At 43.8% G+C, this 18,402-nt stretch overlaps 1 protein-coding gene across 1 annotated transcript in view; it reads left to right on the top strand.

Annotated features, from left to right (window-relative positions):
- Positions 1 to 18,402, top strand: part of LOC126260331 (synaptogenesis protein syg-2-like) — a 437,845-nt gene that overhangs the window by 383,966 nt on the left and 35,477 nt on the right. The window contains exons 11-12 of the mRNA XM_049957655.1: positions 2,614 to 2,910; positions 8,395 to 8,661. Of these exons, the coding sequence (XP_049813612.1) occupies positions 2,614 to 2,910; positions 8,395 to 8,661 (564 nt within the window). The remainder of the gene's footprint in view (positions 1 to 2,613; positions 2,911 to 8,394; positions 8,662 to 18,402) is intronic.

The following is an 18,402-nucleotide window of genomic DNA, read 5'->3' as shown; positions in this document are numbered from 1 at the left end:
CTGCTCTCTCCTCTGCATTCAACAATGGAATTCCCGTTGCACTCTTAATGTTACCACCGTTGCTTTTAATGTCACCAAAGGTTGTTTTGACTTTCCTGTATGCTGAGTCTGTCCTTCCGACAATCATATCTTTTTCAATGTCTTCACATTTGTCCTGCAGCCATTTCGTCTTAGCTTCCCAGCACTTCCTATTTATTTCATTCCTCAGCGTCTTCCCGGAACATGTTTGTACTTCCCCTTGCATCAATCAACTGAAGTGTTTCTTCTGTTATCCATGGTTTCTTCGCAGCTACCTTCTTTGTACCTATGTTTTCCTTCCCAACTTCTGTGATGGCCCGTTTTAGAGAGGTCCATTCCGCTTCAACTGTACTGCCTACTGCGCTATTCCTTATTGCTGTATCTCTAGCGTTAGAGAACTTCAAACGTATCTCGTCATTCCTTAGCACTTCCGTATCCCACTTCTTTGCGTACTGATTCTTCCTGACTAACGTCTTGAACTTCAGCCTACTCTTCATCACTACTATATTGTGATCTGAGTCTATATCTGCTCCTTGGTACGCCTTACAATCCAGTATCTGATTTCGGAATCTCTGTCTGACCATGATGTAATCTACTTGAAATCTTCCCGTATCTCCCGGCCTTTTCCAAGTATACCTCCTTCTCTTGTGATTCTTGAACAGGGTGTTCGCTATTACTAGCTGAAACTTGTTACAGAAATCAATTAGTCTTTCTCCTCTTTCATTCCTTGTCCCATGCCCATATTCTCTTGTAACCTTTTCTTCTACTCCTTCCCCTACAACTGCATTGCAGTCGCCCATGACTATTAGATTTTCGTCCGCCTTTACATACCTTATTACCCTTTCAATATCCTCATACACTTTCTCTACCTGTTCATCTTCAGCTTGCGACGTCGGTATGTATACCTGAACTATCGTTGTCGATGTTGGTCTGCTGTCGATTCTGATTACAACAACCCGGTCACTGAACTGTTCACAGTAACACACCCTCTGCCCTACCTTCCTATTCATAACGAATCCTACACCTGTTATATTATTTTCTGCTGCTGTTGATATTACCCGATACTCATCTGACCAGAAATCCTTGTCTTCCTTCCACTTCACTTCACTGACCCCTACTATATCTAGATTGAGCCTTTGCATTTCCCTTTTCAGCCTACATACAAAGTCCTTAATGTAAGTTACGCTAACGTACGCTATGGACAACACACACACCCATGCCCGAGGGAGGACTCGAACCTCCGATGGGGGCAACCGCACGGACCGCCACAAGGCGGCTCACGAAGGGCATCCGGCCACCCACTACGACTAACACTGCTGAATACGAAGAATTATGCTGAATCTATGAAGAAAGACGATGACGACCAGGGGAAAAGAGGAGCTTTCATTTTGCTTAAGGTCATGATTTTTTTCAACTAAATTCATTATCAAGTTGCATTTCAATTTTCCACATTTGTTTCGAATTCTGTTAGGCTGTCATTGAAGGCTCCGTATTTTATCGGAATAAGATGTGGCCTGTTAACTGAGAAACTTTCTTCCTAACCTGATCTAGCAACATACACACACCACTTACATTATATACTTTAAATGTTACAAGCGCTATCTTTTGACAGATTCATGTCGCGATCCATAAGGAATAGCCCATTTGAAATCACGCCTCGACTGTACGTCAGTACGTGGTACATCTAACAACGCTACCACAACAAAGGTCAAACTTTAATAATGATTGTGGTGTTGCTCACACTGCTAAATACTGCATTTAAGGGCAACAACAAAGTTATTATGTGGCAGGTGTCATTAGAGCACAGTTAAGAAAGTCATTTCATGTAATAATGAATGAACTAGGCACTCATCTTTTCGTGTTTCCCACGCTGGTCTTGTTGTAAAATCATGGCTCAATTGTCGAAAATCTAGGTGGTAATGATTCCAAGCTCGAATGCAAAGAGGCCTAGGTTTTATTCTACTATATTCAAAAGTTTTGTAGATGCGCTTCACAAACCATTCTTGAAGATTACACGTTTGCAGGGCAATGGTGATGTAAAAAAAAATAAGCAGCACTCCGAATTTAAGTTACACTTCCTTTTTATTGCTTTTGTTGCAATATCACGTAACACACAAAGCATCACTTCACAATACGAAACATCCTTGAAAACATCTTCCTCACTGTTAAAGTTCACATTTTATAAGCTGACTACAATATGCGTCTTTCCAACATGACGTCCAAGACTTGACGTTCTCAAGGTCCGACTCTAACTAACTAATAAACGCTTACGCGCCCAAAAATCAGAGTTACAAGTACGACAAAAGTCATAGTGACAAAAGAGAGAATATACATAAGAATAATATCATTGCAATATAAACATATCGATGTATCAAAGTACCTCTACATTAATGAAATCAAATCTGAATGTTGTCTCAGAAATATGTTAACTATTCTACAGAAACGCAGTAGAATATTACTGGTATCGAGAGGTTCAGGTGAGGTGCCGTAATGGTTACGTAATTCAAGTACCATTACATACCCCAGTGTCAGTATATCGACCAGGCGCTTGTGATGACAAGTATGACACGGAGTGCCATTGACTGCCGTTGACAGGTCAGCCTGACGTGCCGACCAACTGCTCGGTGCTGAACCAGACGTCGCAGTCGGTGGTGGTGCGCTGCTCGCCCGGCTTCGACGGCGGCCAGCCGCAGAGCTTCCTGCTGGAGGTGCTGGAGGCAGCCAGCGGCCACCAGCTGTTCAACATGACGCAGCTGCGGCCGCACTTCGTCGTCGACGGCCTGGCGGCCGGGCAGCTGCTGCAGCTGCGCATCTCCGCTGTCAACGCCAAGGGCCGCAGCGACTCCATCACTTTGGATGCCGCCACGCTGATGCCGCCAGAGATGCGAGCCAGTAAGTACCAGGGCGTAGCGGCACGATGCTGCAACAAGACCAGCTGTGTCAGTGCGGTGTTGCTTCTATGTGCTGTGACTGTGTAACAAGGAATAAATAGTGCTGCTTCACTGATGGACCAAAACATTATGACCACCTGTGACTCCGAAGGCTTTCCCGCGCGTAATAATTGATAATATTTTTCTTGGGTGTGTAGCCGGATCATAACGTCATCTTGACACAAACCCGATGTCAAGATGATATTATGATCCGGCTGCACACCCGAGAAGAATATTATTATGAGCACCTGCTTCATATCTTGTTCGTCCGTTTCTGGAACGAAATTCATCACTGATTCTGCGTATCAGTGATCCAGCAGTTTATTAGTAGCTTTTTAGAGGAATGTGGCAGTAGACGTCAACACACAGGTCTTGTAATTCACGTTAAATAACGGGCCGCTAGTTTGCGTACACGGTGATGGCACCCGATAACGACCCAGATGGTTTCAGTGGTATTTACATCTGACAAATTTGGTCGCCAAGGCATCAACGTGAGTCGAAGATATTGGCCCTCTAACCACGGCAGCACTGTTCTGACTTCGACACGCGGACTATTATACTGTTGAGAGATGACATCGCTGTGGAGATCATCTTGTTGTTGAGCCGGCTTTAAAACGCAAGGATCATCAGAAAGATGGAACTACTGATAGTAAGTCACCAGACGCTGCCAGCCTAGAGTGAAAGTGCGATTCCTTCAGACCTTGCTGCCAAATAGACTGTTTTCGACGGGTTATGTGTGCTAAAACAGAACCAAGAGAGAACAGCTACCCATACAATTTAGCTGCACTTCGAGGTGGCTACTTCGCTCGTGCAATGTACCTACTCTGCCATCAGGCCCGACAAGAATATAGAAAATACGTCGACGAGAAGTCACTTAGTTTTATAGCTTGTGCATCGTAATAATAGGTTGGTTAATTTCACTACAGTAGTTGCATCATTGCTCATATGTCTCTCTCTCTCTCTCTCTATCTATCTATCTATCTATCTCTTGCTCGCTTGTTGTCTCATTATCTTCATTCATATAAATTTCTATTTATGCTATAGTATCACAAATATGGAGGAAGTTCTTCAGCCAAGGGTTCGTTTTCAGTGGCACTTGGCGGCAGTTGGAGAATACTTGCAACAAGAAAACCTTAGATGATGAAGCTTGTGTTTTCTACCTGACCCTATCCATGACAATATCACGTAATGTGTTCAAACTCTCTCTTTCTTCAATCAGTGGTTCAGCGACCATATGGACCAACAAGGCACCAATGTCTCAGATTAACGAGAGGGTTCCGAAATTCGTGGCTTTCATATCGTTTGTTGTCAACAGTTACCTCTAAAAGTAGCTTTTATACCTAAGTTTGTAGTTCATACTCTAAATCCAGAAATGGTGGGACGGTCCTGCCTTGTGTTGCTTCAAACGTTCTCAGTTAGGGGGGAGATCCGACGTTACTGCTGGGCAAAGTAGGGTTTGCAATCACGATGACAAGCACAAAAAGTGATACCACATGCGTGTGAGCATTATCTTGCTAAAATGTAAAGATCTGGAAGCCTTGCTATAGAGGGCAACAGAAGTGGCTGTGCTATAAGGGTGCAGCAGTTGACAGCCAAAGGGGTGCTGCTCTGAGAAGAAATGGCATCCCAGGCCATCACTATTGTTTGTTGTGCCGTGTGGTAGGCGCTATTCAGGTTGGTATCCCACCGCTGTCCACACATATCTTCACTGGTCATCGGGAATCAGTTCAAAGCGGAACTCATTTCCACAGACAATCCTACACCAGTGACGAGATTCCAGGCGTAAGACTTGTCTGGAGACGTCCCGGAGTGCGGTGGGGGTACTAACCTGGCTACAGCCCACCATACGATTTAACGCACCAACTGGACAGAATTTCGTATGATATCCCTTAGAAGGGCATTCAAAAACTTCATCAGTCAATCAGTGCCAAGCCAAATAATTGCTGGCAAAAGAATCAGAGATGGAGCAACTTGTTGACTAGCTCAGTTTGTTAAACTCTCTCACCAAAATAATTGTACACAATTGTTTACCCGTACATGTATAATATATCTCCCAATTTACCTCCCATTCGGGTTATTCCTTCTTTGTTCGTCTTTTTTCATATTGAAACTGATTTGCCGGTATACAGAGAACGCAATTTAGGGCCCAGAAGACTAAAATGTCTGACAGTAACAACGAGGGTAGCCATGATGTCGTATTGGACTTTAATGATAGGTACGTGTCTCTCATTCCTTGCCGCTTAAGCTCTATCAAAATTTATTAAATTTAGTGACTGACGAGTGTGGTGTACCGTCTTTCTACAACGTATGACCAAATGTTTTCAATCGATCTAGATGAACGTGCTGTATCGAAGTAGTACAGCAAGGACAACAATAAATCTTTCATCATTTTATTGAAAGATAACGATCTGTTCATTCTCGTTAGGACCGAAGCAGACCGGTATTACCAAGGCCATGACGAACGCCAAAACTGGGACTCGTTCGAAAAGACGACATGGCACCATTTCTGAGTTCAGCGCTGTCACTGGGTACGAACAATGGCTAGAGTAAACTAACCACTGCCGGAATTCCCAGTGGCGAAGTCAAGAGTAAAATTAACTCTGCAGCCACGGAAGAATATAGGTGCATTTAATATAACTGCTTGGACGGCGCGTGATACTAGAGAGACTATAGCACGCGTCCGGGATAACAAATTTGACGAAAAACAAATTTCATAATTTTCAAAAATTAAGATCGGCGTTTACCCTTTATTTTTAGTTCTGATTAACGTGGACAATTTTTTTTTCATCTACAATAACATTCACTATTACTTCATAGCATTGAAAACAATGATTCTCCTATACCTCAATGTATAAGAACTTTAACCTTTCTGCCTTAATCTCTGATGACGTCATCAATCGCTAGTTGTGCATTGCGAACCAGGGGCTCAAGGATGTAACAAATGGATAAAAAATTAAGAAATACTACAGATTCCCTCTTGTGAACATTCGCCAAAGATGTGAAGTACACGGTTCTTGGACGACGATTGTCCTGTAGCGCGATTTCCTGGGGACGAGATCTGTGATTCCCTGTCAAAATGATGAACTACATGGCTCGACACTTGTTCAGTATCACTACCACTTGTTAAACACATATCGTCATCATTACGTCTTCATATACATAGTCCACGCAGTCGAGCGCGTACGACACCACACATTCCACAGACATATCTCGCAGAAACGCTAATATTTCATCTGCCCCTTCTTTCTCACTCTGCGAAATTGCCTAGGCTCCTTTGTGAAGGAAATCTCAACTTCAGCAACTGTTGTAGATATAATGCAGTGTTCACTTTGTTTATCGTGGCCGTTTCTCCGCTTTGTATCAGCTCTTTTGTGAGATATTCGTCGAACAGGCATTTCAATTACGCTCCATAGCTTCATGCCGTGCTCACCATTGGATATCTCCAGACCCTCCACCTGTTGCCATTAGCAGACAATACTGTGGTCGCATGGTTGACAATATGTGGGGCGTCAAATGCCAATAACATCCATTGGTCTTCTGCGACCTTGCACTCATAGGGTCCCTTTTGAGTGTGTTGCCAATATCATTTGAAATGCAGCGTAAGTTGGAAGCAGTTATTGAGATGTTATCAGCAGTGTCCATTTTGGAGCATGTCTGTGTTCATCCTAGTCGCCAGTGTCAATCTACGAGGTGCTACACTTCCGGGATCAGCAGTGTTCTCAGATGGGCCAACGGTTACTAGACCTGTAACTAGAAGTTGTTGGATCTGGTATCGATGTTGCTGTATGTTAACTTTTCTCAGTGCTTCTAGTACGTAACGCTTGTCGTTCGGTTGCACAGTGTGACCGCTCAATGTCATTCAATACGATCACGACGACACCCCTCGGTCGTCGTTTGCACTCGTGGTGTCACTCGCCTTCACGGAAGTGGACGTTTGAAAATTCGTAACGCCAGCTCAATGGTCGTCAATTGTTATTCCCGACTGACTCTTAATTCAATTACTGCCACGATGGTGAGGAGAAAGAACACATCCTGGTGATTCCAGCATTATGCGTATTTAGATGTTCGGTTAATCTGAATGGTTTGCAATGTTCTAGCTATTCAATTCGAACTCTTTGCTGATGTACCGACAAGGACCATTTTCGCAGATAAACATGCAAGTACGTAATGGATGTTCAGTTTCTCAATATACGTAGTTCGTCGCACTCACACATTATACATCCACTGTAAGTACAATTTTATGCATTTACATTTTTGGTTGGCTAAATATTATGACGATACGTTGTATGCAACTTCCACAGATATTGTTTATCATGTAGTGAAGACTACTTAATGAAGCCAAAATCGTGGATAAAATTGAAATGTAGTTTCTTTATTAACACTTTTCTTTTCGCTAACTAAATATGAACTATGAATCGGTATTGGAGGTGATGATCCTATCCTTCTTTTCAGTATTAGAGTGGTCGATGTCGTGTTCTGAATAACGCGTGTCATATAATGTCCAAATATCGACACGACTCAGGCTCTCAATTAGGCACTTAAATGTCTATTCTTCACTCTCGAAATGTTTGATGTGATTGTCGTTCACACGCAGGGTTCAATTTAACGGTGTATGCACTGTTTTTAGTATTTTAGGTCCCTGTTAATTAATATCTGGTAGTTAATAATCGAACTATTTTTATGTTGGCGCGTTGTTTGTATCAGTTACCCCCGCAACCATCCAAGGATAAGATTCTCTTAATGTACAGCGCACTTTTACAATTTTATAAAATGCAGGATTACGTAAACTATAGCTTTCCGTTGCGTACAACTTTCGTGGGTTCCACAACCATAATAGTTTCCCAAGAGTATTTTTACCAGCTAACACAAAGGTCGAATTATGTTGTCGGAATCATTTTCACTTGACCCGACAATAAACGTCTTGATCACTTCGTCAGACGTAATGTATTTTAAACGTGCTTGAAGAGTCTTTAAATAATCTCCTTCACGAATTTCGCAGTCGCGTACCACTTTTTCATCGACTAGCCCGATCGCGATAACTGAAGGTAGAGAGCTCAATAATGTGTTACATGTTCTTTTATATGTATTAAAAAACAAACGCGCCCCTATATCTTTCTGTGCCGCTTCGTCTTTGCTACTTTGCTTTTTATTACTTTTCATTATCTTGCTTCTTAGTAATACTGTGCAGTTATTAAAGTTTCGTATTATTTTCCCCTTTTTAATTCTTCCAAAATAAGGTCTATTTATCCCCGATTTTAATTAATATGATGCTAATTGACACACCTGCCCGCAAAGTACCGTTGTACCTTCGCTTCACGTACTACAATGACAGCAGCTGTTTGGAATGAGAGCACAGGTTGTTCCACATTTATGTGTGTGTGGCAACCCCTCCAGTCCCAGTGGCAATTAGTTGACCAGAGAGTGACTGAGACGCCGCCCGCCTCAGGTGGTGTGCCGCTGTCGCTGGACCTGCCCACGGCGGTGGGGGCGCTCCTGGGCCTGGTGTCGGCGCTGCTGCTGCTCGCCGTGGCCGCCGTGGCGTGGCTGCTGCACCGCAGGCGGCGGCGCCGGCGTCGCGACGGCTCCCCACCGGCCGCCGAGCTGGCGCTCAAGAAGAAGGCCGCCGCCGCCGCCGCAGCCGCCGCCGCCGCCACAGAGCTGTCCGACAAGGACGACCGCAACCCCGACGTCGTGCCCTCCTACTGCGACGACTGTGAGTACGCTCCAGCTACATTAATTTGATGGGTGAATCTCATGTAAAGACTTTGACATGTTTCTTCCAAAAAATTGACCGAATTTATTTTTATTTCATCTATCTACACTACTAGCCATTAAAATTGCTACACCACGAAGATGACGTGCTACAGACGCGAAATTTAACCGACAGGAAGAAGATGCTGTGATATGCAAATGATTAGCTTTTCAGAGCATTCACACAAGGTTGGCGCCGGTGGCGACACCTACAACGTGCTGACATGAGGAAAGTTTCCAACCGATTTCTCATACACAAACAGCAGTTGACCGGCGAGCCTGGGGAAACATTATTGTGATGCCTCGTGTACGGAGGATAAATCCGTACCGTCACATTTCCGACTTTGATAAAGGTCGGATTCTATCCTATCGCGATTACGGTTTATCGTATCGCGACATTCCTGCTCGCGTTGGTCGAGATCCAATGACTGTTAGCAGAATATGGAATCGGTGATTCAGGAGGGTAATACGGAAAGCCTTGCTGGATCCCAACGGCCTCCTATCACTAGCAGTCGAGATGTCAGGCGACTTCTCCGCATGGCTGTAACGGATCGTGCAGCCACGTCTCGATCCCTGAGTCAACAGATGGGGACGTTTGCAAGACAACAACCATCTGCACCAACAGTTCGACGACGTTTGCAGCAGCATGGACTATCAGCTCGGAGACCATGGCTGCAACTACCATTGATGCCGCAAGACAGACAGGAGCGCCTGCGATGGTGTACTCAACGACGAACCTGCGTGCACTAATAGCAAAACATCAATTTTTTCAGATGAATCCAGGTTCTGTTTATAGCATCATGATGGTCGCATCCGTGTTTGGCGACATCGCCGAGAACGCACATTGGAAGCGTGTATTCGTCATCGGCATACTGGCGTATCATCCGGCGTGACGGTATGGGGTGCCACTGGTTACACGTCTCGGTCACCTCTTGTCCTCATTGAATGCACTTTGAACAGTGGACGTTACATTTCAGATGTATTACGACCCGTGGCTCTACCCTTCAGTCGATCCCTGTGAAACCCTACATTTCAGCAGGATAATCCACGACCGAGTGTTGCTGGTCCTTTACGGGCCTTTATGTATACAGAAAATGTTCGACTGCTGCCCTGGCTAGCACATTCTCCAGATCTCTCACCAATTGCAAACGTCTGGTCAATAGTGGCCGAGCAACTTGTTCGTCACAATACGCCAGTCATTATTCTTGATGAACAGTGGTATAGTGTAGAAACTGCATGGGCAGCTGTACCTGAACACGCCATCCAAGCTGTGTTTGACTCAATGCCCAGGCGCATCAAGGCCATTGTTACGGCCAGAGGTGGTTGTCCTGCCTACTGACTTCTTAGGATCTATGCACCCAAATTGTGTGAAAATGTAATCACATGTCACTTCTAGTATAATATTTTTGTCAATGAATACCCGTTTATCATCTGCATTTCTTCTTGGTTTAGCACTTTTAGTGTTCCGCTAGACGTATATAAATTTAAATACCGCCATCGCCGACGTTCGTATCCTGGACGTCCTGAATGTCTTGTCAAATGGTTGGACCATCAATGTAGCACATTACGACACCCTCGCCAAATTTGGGCCCCCCTTTCGACGAAAGAGACCAAGGCTCTTCAGTAAAGGTGTTGCTCTCTTAGACGACAACCCAAAAACCACACACTACAGTGCTCATACAGGATCAGATTCGTCGCTTCGGATGGCAGGGATTGGATCAGCCGGCCTACCCGATCTTGATATGTCGAACTTGCGCTTGCTCCCTGCATCGAAAGCTTCACGCTCAGGACATAACATCCAAACCAATGCTGCGTGGAGTAGGCTGTACGACACTTTCTTGCATCACAGGGCACCGCGTTCTGCCAGACTGATCTCTTCAGACTTATTCCACGCTACGACAAATGTCTTAATGCTTGCAATATATGTCGAAAAATACTGCAAGGTGTGTAGTTCTTGGTCCCATGGTGCACTTGCTTTTGGCAATGTACTTTCGTGAGAAAAAACAAGAATGAAACATACTTTCGGAACTTTCGGTCACTATCAATGGACCACCCTGTATATGTTTGGGTTAATCTAAGGAACTGCTGTAGGGATTATAATAGGAAATTCACTGTTAGCCATACTGATATATGAGGTAGAGTTGTACACTCCTGGAAATTGAAATAAGATCACCGTGAATTCATTGTCCCAGGAAGGGGAAACTTTATTGACACATTCCTGGGGTCAGATACATCACATGATCACACTGACAGAACCACAGGCACATAGACACAGGCAACAGAGCATGCACAATGTCGGCACTAGTACAGTGTATATCCACCTTTCGCAGCAATGCAGGCTGCTATTCTCCCATGGAGACGATCGTAGAGATGCTGGATGTAGTCCTGTGGAACGGCTTGCCATGCCATTTCCACCTGGCGCCTCAGTTGGACCAGCGTTCGTGCTGGACGTGCAGACCGCGTGAGACGACGCTTCATCCAGTCCCAAACATGCTCAATGGGGGACAGATCCGGAGATCTTGCTGGCCAGGGTAGTTGACTTACACCTTCTAGAGCACGTTGGGTGGCACGGGATACATGCGGACGTGCATTGTCCTGTTGGAACAGCAAGTTCCCTTGCCGGTCTAGGAATGGTAGAACGATGGGTTCGATGACGGTTTGGATGTACGGTGCACTATTCAGTGTCCCCTCGACGATCACCAGTGGTGTACGGCCAGTGTAGGAGATCGCTCCCCACACCATGATGCCGGGTGTTGGCCCTGTGTGCCTCGGTCGTATGCAGTCCTGATTGTGGCGCTCACCTGCACGGTGCCAAACACGCATACGACCATCATTGGCACCAAGGCAGAAGCGACTCTCATCGCTGAAGACGACACGTCTCCATTCGTCCCTCCATTCACGCCTGTCGCGACACCACTGGAGGCGGGCTGCACGATGTTGGGGCGTGAGCGGAAGACGGCCTAACGGTGTGCGGGACCGTAGCCCAGCTTCATGGAGACGGTTGCGAATGGTCCTCGCCGATACCCCAGGAGCAACAGTGTCCCTAATTTGATGGGAAGTGGCGGTGCGGTCCCCTACGGCACTGCGTAGGATCCTACGGTCTTTGCGTGCATCCGTGCGTCGCTGCGGTCCGTTCCCAGGTCGACGGGCACGTGCACCTTCCGCCGACCACTGGCGACAACATCGATGTACTGTGGAGACCTCACGCCCCACGTGTTGAGCAATTCGGCGGTACGTCCACCCGGCCTCCCGCATGCCCACTATACGCCCTCGCTCAAAGTCCGTCAACTGCACATACGGTTCACGTCCATGCTGTCGCGGCATGCTACCAGTGTTAAAGACTGCGATGGAGCTCCGTATGCCACGGCAAACTGGCTGACACTGACGGCGGCGGTGCACAAATGCTGCGCAGCTAGCGCCATTCGACGGCCAACACCGCGGTTCCTGGTGTGTCCGCTGTGCCGTGCGTGTGATCATTGCTTGTACAGCCCTCTCGCAGTGTCCGGAGCAAGTATGGTGGGTCTGACACACCGGTGTCAATGTGTTCTTTTTTCCATTTCGAGGAGTGTATAGGTAATTTATAACTGTATCGTATAAGCTGGCTGAACTATGCTGAATTATAGTTCACTGCCGTTGGGGAAAAGTTGCCATTGACATCTAGTGATGAACAGGAGGTAGGCGTACGACCACCTGACTGCTAACATGAGAAACTACTACTGGTCTTCCCCTCCCCCCACCCACCAATTGCCATATAATACTTTCTAGCAGTGAACAGTGGACATTTTTGAGGCCACCTGTGCGAATTACCATTACCGGGAGACCGGCACAAGCACCTGCCGTCATCTAAAACGACCTGTGATGCAGGAGTATCAGGTACGAAGCTAAAAAGAAGAGATTTTATGGTACTGACAGGGGAAGTTCCCCATCGCACCCCCATCAGATATTGTGGTAATATGGCCCAGTGGACATCCTGTCAAAAACTGGTCACAGACCAGGCTTGAAAACAGGAAGGAGGTGCACTGAACTGCGAAAAAAGTAGAAAAATAGAAACATTGAACGGTCCAAGCTGAAGATTTGCAGCATAGAGCGAAGTCGAGTATCTACGGCGTCGTGGTTGTGTGGTCAGGCTGCTGCACTGCTTACTGAGAGATCCGTGTTCAATTCTCGCTCGTGCCCCATACATTTTTTCCCACAAAATTATGAACTGTTCTGCCGGTCATTGACGTGTCTGTTCGTTGTATTCAGATTTGTGTCTGTGTCGTGGTGCAACGTCCGTTTCCAACAGCGATGTGTAAGGAATGGACTTCCATAAGCACGTAACCCCTACTCGTTCTAGACAAGTACCACACGTTAAGACTCTAGCTTCCGGTTTTGCAAGTTTTTTTCTCTTGTATTCCTTTGTTGCAACATGGTTTATACCAGTTTATTTGTTCTTTTCATTTCTGTAAGACGTCTATGCAGCATCTCACCTGCCCTCACTATTTATACCATTTACTTGTCACGGTAATATATTGTTACCATATGACAGAGGTTGAAAATACCGCTTCAGTTGTAAATTACTTTATTTTCACACGACCGGTTTCGGACTGTTATAAGCCCATCCTCAGGTGTCGTAGCTGTGCTTTGGTCCCCGAGCGCCGAATGTACCAGGTGCGGTGTGCTGCCGATGAGCGCAGAACGGAATATGACTCATATTCTATAACCAATGAACAGTATGACAGTTTCCAAGACCACAGAAGGAGAACAGACACGTCAAATGTCCGGGCGGAAAGTTGATAATTTTTTGCGGAAATAGTGGGGTGCGAGGGAGGTTTCAACAGGGATGTCCCCCTTTGCAATCCTGCACCAGGACCACGCAATCACGACGTCGTGGTTCTTGTAATTTGCTCGATGTTGCACATCCTGAGGTTAGACCTTTAACTGTTTCTATTTTGTTCTTCTTTTGACATTTCTGTACACCTTAGCCCTGATTTCATGTGTGACCCGTGTTCAGTTTCTGACGGACTATTCACTGGGTTATGGTATCACAAAATCTGAGGGGAGTGCGATGGGCAGTTTTCCTTGTGAACTAATGTTTAAAACTTGGGAAGGGAAATGTGGGAAAAGGTCACACATAAAAGTTTGCTCGCTCGGGTCTGCCACTGAACCGGGGCAATCGGCAAGTAATCTTGGTTCGCACCGGATTTCCTTGTAGTCAGGTGGATTCAGTGTACTATCGCTGCCATCAGGTAGTGGACAAGTTGGGTGGTAGCTCACAGATCTAGTCATTACCAAAACATATCTCTCCAAATGACGGGAAAATATGAGACACGTAACACCCAATCCTGAGAATTTTCTTAGCGTGCACTGCCTGAGTGTCTGCAGTTGTATGAAAGCAATTATGCGGAGTTACCAAATATTGTTCCCCGAATTTTAGTCGTAAATTTACATAGTGGCCCGTGAAAAAAATTACCGCTATGCCAGACAAGTCATTCGGATTCTGCTACATGTGGGAAGCTGTGATAGGTCAATAATTTAATACCAATTATATGTAAAAAATCAAGTTATAGATGGAAGTTTAGAAGTATCTGTATTACCAAACGGATAAGAGAGTCACCAAATTCGTGGTAACAAGTTGCGTATCTAACGGCTTCTAGGGGCAACAATAATCTGATTTTCTCTATTTAATTTAACTGAAGACATCGGCTGTAAACAACTAGAAGAGACAGTCTATGAGACACGTAATTATTGCATGTAAGACACTATAGGTTGTAACCCTACGCTACTACGTACGATACTTATTAAAGCCTGTACTATGGTAAGTTGACGGGCTTCACCTTATAAGAAAGGATTTAGGGGTAGATATTGACCGCGTGTACCCGAATGGAGGCAAAATCAGACTTTCACCCACTCAGTAACAACAATGATGCGTCAAGCAAATCTGAAGTGCAACTACACGTTAGGACGGACAAGAAACGACACAGCAGATGCTACCAAATTGTTAATAATACGGTCGCCAGCCTAATTAGGCATTAACTGAGTTTCTTCCCAGTACAAGTTGATGTACGTTCATACAAAACAACACGTAATAGTACTGCATAATATGGTAAATTTTAGAACCAGAAAATCTACTGAACTAATAATTTCACTTGCTATACTAATATGGACAAGCCAAAAATACACAACAATACACTATAATGTTTACTACAAATTTCGTACTGTCTATTGATCTGATTAAAATCGGGCATAGGTTACCCTAGAAATAGCACTTTCGAAACACACATACAATGTCAATTTTGAAAAAGGTAAAACACTAATAAATTTTGGTTTTATATTGACTTTAAATTTGCTGGTCAAATCTGTTCCGTACACTTCCGAATTTGAATGAATAGAAAAGAAAAAAAGGGGGGGGGGGAGACCCTGAAACTATTATGATCACTGTATTGAAAATATTGATTAAAGGATTCATTAAGCACTCAAGATTTCCAATAGGTGAGTTACTACTCTTTTTAGCCTATTTCCTGCTCATTTAATTACCATTTTATCTGCCTCAAATAATTAAACTTCATTACTAAACCAATTTCAACATTATCTTCCAACTTTGCCAGACCTATATATTCATTAACAACAAAGTTCTTTAAACATCATTCTAACATAGATAGGTCTGCAGGTAAGTATTATTAACATAAAGTTTAAATCTTCATTTCGGGACACTCGGATTGCACAACATGTGGAAAGGACCCTGTCTAGGTTAGTGATGAGGATAATTAAATGATAGGACAGTTCTGGTAAAAGTTAAATTATTATTGAACAGTCAGGAACAAAAGTAACACTGGTCCACACGAATACAGTACTAAAAGTTTCAACCTGTTCGTATCGATGCGGCGGTCGGCGGGCGGCGAGATGGCGAGGCGCAAAGCACACATACAATCACAGCTATGGCTCTTGATGTATCGGCACTTTACTTCTTCGTAGCGTCGCAATATTTTTCCATTTAGTGCCTATTGAATATTGCCATGCTGTATAGGCGTCGGAAACGGCACATCCGAGGCTCAACGAAATCACGTTTTCCAGGAGAGCCTCCTCGATCCAGAACTTGTTTCTCAGACCGATGCCCAACTCCGACTACTACTGCTGAGCCCGTTATGCCGTGCCGCGCCCGTGTGCATTGTCCCGCGCTCGCCTGCCATCCACCTATTACCGCTCCCCTACAGACAGGGTATTCACCAAAGGTTTTACATTCTACATATCCTAATACATTGCCTACGTATGGACCAGGCGCACAATTACAACTTTAACATCTTACAACAGTTTCAACATTTCTTACATTTCCATTTTGTCTTAATATTGCTTGCAATTTGACATAAACATTAATATTCACGTCGAAAATTGTTTACAGTTTCTTTAACATAATGACATGAAAAGAAAAAGAAATGAAATCAGAACATCGATTACACTAATTTAACGAAAATCAGAAGAAAAAAATTATTATATGTACAGTTGTTGTTGTTACAAGGTGATGCGCTTCACTCATATTGTTTCATAGTTCCATGACAAACTGATAAATGGCAGTCTATCTATAATTTCAGATTCTTTTCACATCTTTGTCAAGATGTATGCGTGTAAACAGTGATAAGAGCCAAAACTATGGGTGCCTGTACAACCAAGGCGTACAGCGTTCGTTCCAAAAAGAAGAAATCCTGTTGAAGAACGATTTATGTTAATCCTGGGTTGTTGTGGAAAACTACGACTTACATAATACAGATACGAAATCGTCTCCTGAGCGCGAAACCGCTCCCAAAGTTGTTCCTAATATGGTGCAGCAGGTAGACATTCTCACGATGTGCCTCTTCCCATAGTTTACGTGATCCTAGAAAAGTTAACGCCGGTCCTTTACATTGCATATACTCTTCAGTAAGATGCTGGGTCAAATTAAAGTCTTATTGCGTTGTATCATAGATTACTTTTTCAGGTTTCTGTACTTTATTCTAGCAAATGCTGTCAGTGGAAATCTTTGTATCAAACGCTATTAGCATCACAATCTGCAACAATTCCGATCTTTTAAATATGTGATTTTCAGTGATTTTGCGGTAATGTTTCGTTAATTGGCTTTGCAAGTAAACAGCGGTAACTCAATGGTAACCAACGTTAATTGTACTCAGTTTACAAGTAAAGAATATTACGAACACATTGTCGAATTTTTAAGAATAGATATTTTGTGTAATTTACCATTGTAAAATGATGTCGATACTGCAGTTATATTAAAGAAAACCGAAATCGTATTGTATATGCTTGAAACATCTTCTTTAAAAGATTTTAATCAAACATTACTATTCAAATCCTCAAATCAACCATTTCCTCCCTTAGATTGTTTATAGCGGTTGTCTACAATTATTGCCAGAATTTAAAAAATATATATATAATACTTCTATAATCGACTGATAAAGAACTGGAATCTTGCGTCAAAGATTTGACACGTAAGACAAGTAATAACATTATACGCAGTTTACACATGTTGAAAAAGAGCAACTGAGAACGCGCAAATTATCCAAAATGTATTTATCAAATACTTTACAATGAGAGTACTTACCGATATACAACGAACCACAAACGTAATATCATACTTTTCCAAACTTTTTCTCCCTTATCGCCTCTCAAAACAGTGAAAGGAAAACAGTTTATCAGTCACTAAATGTATGTTGTTCGTGCGGTAAAACTTAAGCAACCGTCTTCATTATTTCTTTAATAGCTCTTCTACGCAATTCCTATTTTACAAACAGTATCCAAATTCACTACCCCTGATCTGTTACTTGCCGTATCCCTAGTGGCGAATGCGGGCAGCGGGAAGAGTGGAGTGGGTTTGCTAGGGCCAGAAGTGGGAAGCGGAGGGGAAAAAGTTCAGCCAATATGTGTTGTAAGTATCCAAAGTAGGTAACACAAAACTGTGTTTTGAGCTTCCACGAGCTCTAGGGAACCGACTTGCTATTGCAACCTAGAGCAGAAGGTAACATGTGCGACGGGCCAGATATGTAATTTTCCGCACGACTGCCAGGCTTACCAACTTCACTTGGTGTAGAACATGGCAACACCTGCCAATACAGAATATTGAGCACACTCTCACCATGGCGTATTAAACTGATAGTTCGGTAATATTCACACCCAGCTGTCAGAACCTGCTTTCTTTGGATTTGTAATCATCACATGCTTTTCCTGTGCCTGGCTCTCCCTAGGTTACCAGCTCTGAGGGCATATTTATCAGTATCCATTTTATATTTTACAAAATAAGAATTAATGATATTGTCTCCATCTTTTCTACATCCAGTAAAACTATTTACTTTTACCTGTTCGCAGATGAAATAAACGCACACATAAATAGTTAATAAATACAACCAGACTTAATTCCTGCACAGTCAATCGAAAGTAAGTGCTATATAGATGCTGCTGTCTCCAGTGGAGTAGATGGTACATATCGTGAGACGCATATTGTTTAAAGTCGGTGCCTCAGTTGATTGGGTGGGACCTTTCTCAGAAGTGTTCTGGCGTTGCCACGTGGCTAAACGCTGTCTAAAATGAGTTGGGCATGCACTAACAGAAGTTTCTCTTTCTATTATTTTCCTGAGAATTGAAAATATTGTGCCAAATTCATTTTTCTTTAATTTGTAAAACATCTTCATTGATAAAAGGTGGTGGAGAGGAGGACCAGTATTACCAGCACATTATTGTT

This window comes from Schistocerca nitens, chromosome 5, assembly GCF_023898315.1.
Source record: "Schistocerca nitens isolate TAMUIC-IGC-003100 chromosome 5, iqSchNite1.1, whole genome shotgun sequence".
NCBI classification, from domain to species: Eukaryota; Metazoa; Arthropoda; class Insecta; order Orthoptera; family Acrididae; genus Schistocerca; species Schistocerca nitens.
This window is presented reverse-complemented; position numbering and strand designations above follow the sequence as displayed.